Source organism: Otolemur garnettii, unplaced genomic scaffold, assembly GCF_000181295.1.
Source record: "Otolemur garnettii isolate 467f Iridium unplaced genomic scaffold, OtoGar3 scaffold00046, whole genome shotgun sequence".
In the NCBI taxonomy this organism is placed as follows: Eukaryota; Metazoa; Chordata; class Mammalia; order Primates; family Galagidae; genus Otolemur; species Otolemur garnettii.
In genome coordinates this window covers 10794800-10796556 of record NW_003852441.1, presented here as the reverse complement: position 1 = coordinate 10796556, position 1757 = coordinate 10794800, and the positions used below count along the sequence as shown (strand labels likewise).

Sequence of the window (1757 nt, the reverse complement as noted above, 5' to 3'; positions counted from 1 at the left end):
CAGGCCCGGGCTGGATTCGAACCTGCCACCTTAGGTGTATGTGGCTGGCGCCTTAGCCACTTGAGCCACAGGCGCCAAGCCTTATTAGTTTATTTTTAAAGCTAGTCTTAAGTTCTTACTGCCTAGTATGGATTAGGTTGAATCAGTTATGTTATTTAATATTATTACTGATTATTGTGAAAGGGTAGAAATAAATAAGAATAATAAACAGCTTAATAGGGGACACAAAGTGTAAGTGAACACATTGCAATGTGGTAATTATATCAGTGAAAGCATCTGTGGGGTATAGAGGTTGCCAAAGGCTCAGGGAATTTTAATGCTATCCAGGTGAGAGCCGGAAAGGGTTTCTGGAAAAGACAAGTTTTAAGCTTAAATAGGAGCTTTCCAAATGTAAAGAAGGGAGAGCCATGCCAGGTAGAAAAAATATCTAGATCTAAAATAGCATGATGTGTTAAGACAGTTTTGAACAACATGCTGGAATACAAAGTGGGATGTTTGGGAGGGTGTGGCAGAAAATGGTAGGCATGAATGTGTGAGTGGAGTGGGCCTAACATCTTTGCTATTCCATCTGGCCTGATAATTGGGAGTTTTAGGCAGTCCAGTAGAAATGCAGTAGATTCCCTCTCCCCTTTCTGAATGACTTGTTGAAGAACCCAAAGATTCTTGAAGTTAGAGATTAGTGGACTTTTGGAGGAAACTATGGACTTAAAAGATAATTAACAGGAAGTTTTCAGAAATACTTTAATAATAAGTTGGGAGTGTGGTGACTGATCTAGTAAGGTCACGTGGCATTAGAACATTTCAAGCAGATGTTTTAAAGCAGTTGTACAATAGGGAGGGGCATGCAGCAGCATCTCCTGACAGTATGCTTGCTTTTGCCTCTTGATTTCTGGAAGGCCAACTGGCCGTAAACCAACTGCTGGAACTGTGTATGTAGCATGACTCTCTGGGGCAGAGTCACCCAGCATCTAGTGCTGCAACTGAAAGGGCTTTGCACCAAAGGACTTTGATCTCATCCACAGTATCGGTGGTCCCTGAGAGTGGGAGCAGTGAAGTGATTTATTTAGGTGCCTGAGTTACATGAAAGAATTAATATTCTCACAATTGTTCCTGTTTAACTCACTCCACAATGCTCAGATTTAGTGTTATCCCACATTTTATACTTTTTCTTAGATTCCTGTGTTCTCTATTTGATTTGTAAGTTTGTCTGTCTTTAATACTTCCCAGGCTTTCTTGATCATGGATGGTGAAGATATACCAGATTTTTCAAGTTTAAAGGAGGAAACTGCTTATTGGAAGGAACTTTCCTTAAAGTATAAACAAAGGTAATGTTGAAAGCATACTAAAACTAGGGGAGGAGGATTTGGAAAACGACATGTCTAGCTTGTGCATTCTTTTTTTTTTTTTAAAACAAGCTAAATTTAGAGTTTCAGATTTAAGATTGAGATTCTAGAAATAGTCAAAACTATTGCTTACATTTGGATTATATAAAAATGCCATAAATCTTTATATTGTTCAAATTATAATAGTTAGAAAATAGTGTTGCTTGTGATTTCTTCTGATAGTTTGCCTCCTTTTTCATTTTTTACTAAATGGCCTGCAGTATGTGCACTGATTCTGCCTCATCATTTTTATCATTTGGAGGTTCTGATATACTGTCTAGGGCTCCATGTAATAGATTTTAGTTCTTTTTAGGCAAGCATTGGCAGTATCTGGAGCCATCAAAGCTTTGAGGGAGGAAGAAGAGCTTTAGGAGT

The 1757-nt window shown here is 38.4% G+C and overlaps 1 protein-coding gene across 3 annotated transcripts in view; it reads left to right on the top strand.

Moving 5' to 3' along the window:
• Positions 1-1757, top strand: part of NDEL1 (nudE neurodevelopment protein 1 like 1) — a 57389-nt gene that overhangs the window by 28053 nt on the left and 27579 nt on the right. For all 3 annotated transcript variants that reach the window (XM_023513985.1, XM_003791105.2, XM_003791106.2), the window contains exon 2: positions 1228-1325. In XM_023513985.1, coding sequence (XP_023369753.1) covers positions 1240-1325 — 86 coding nt within the window. In that variant the 5' untranslated portion in view covers positions 1228-1239. The remainder of the gene's footprint in view (positions 1-1227; positions 1326-1757) is intronic.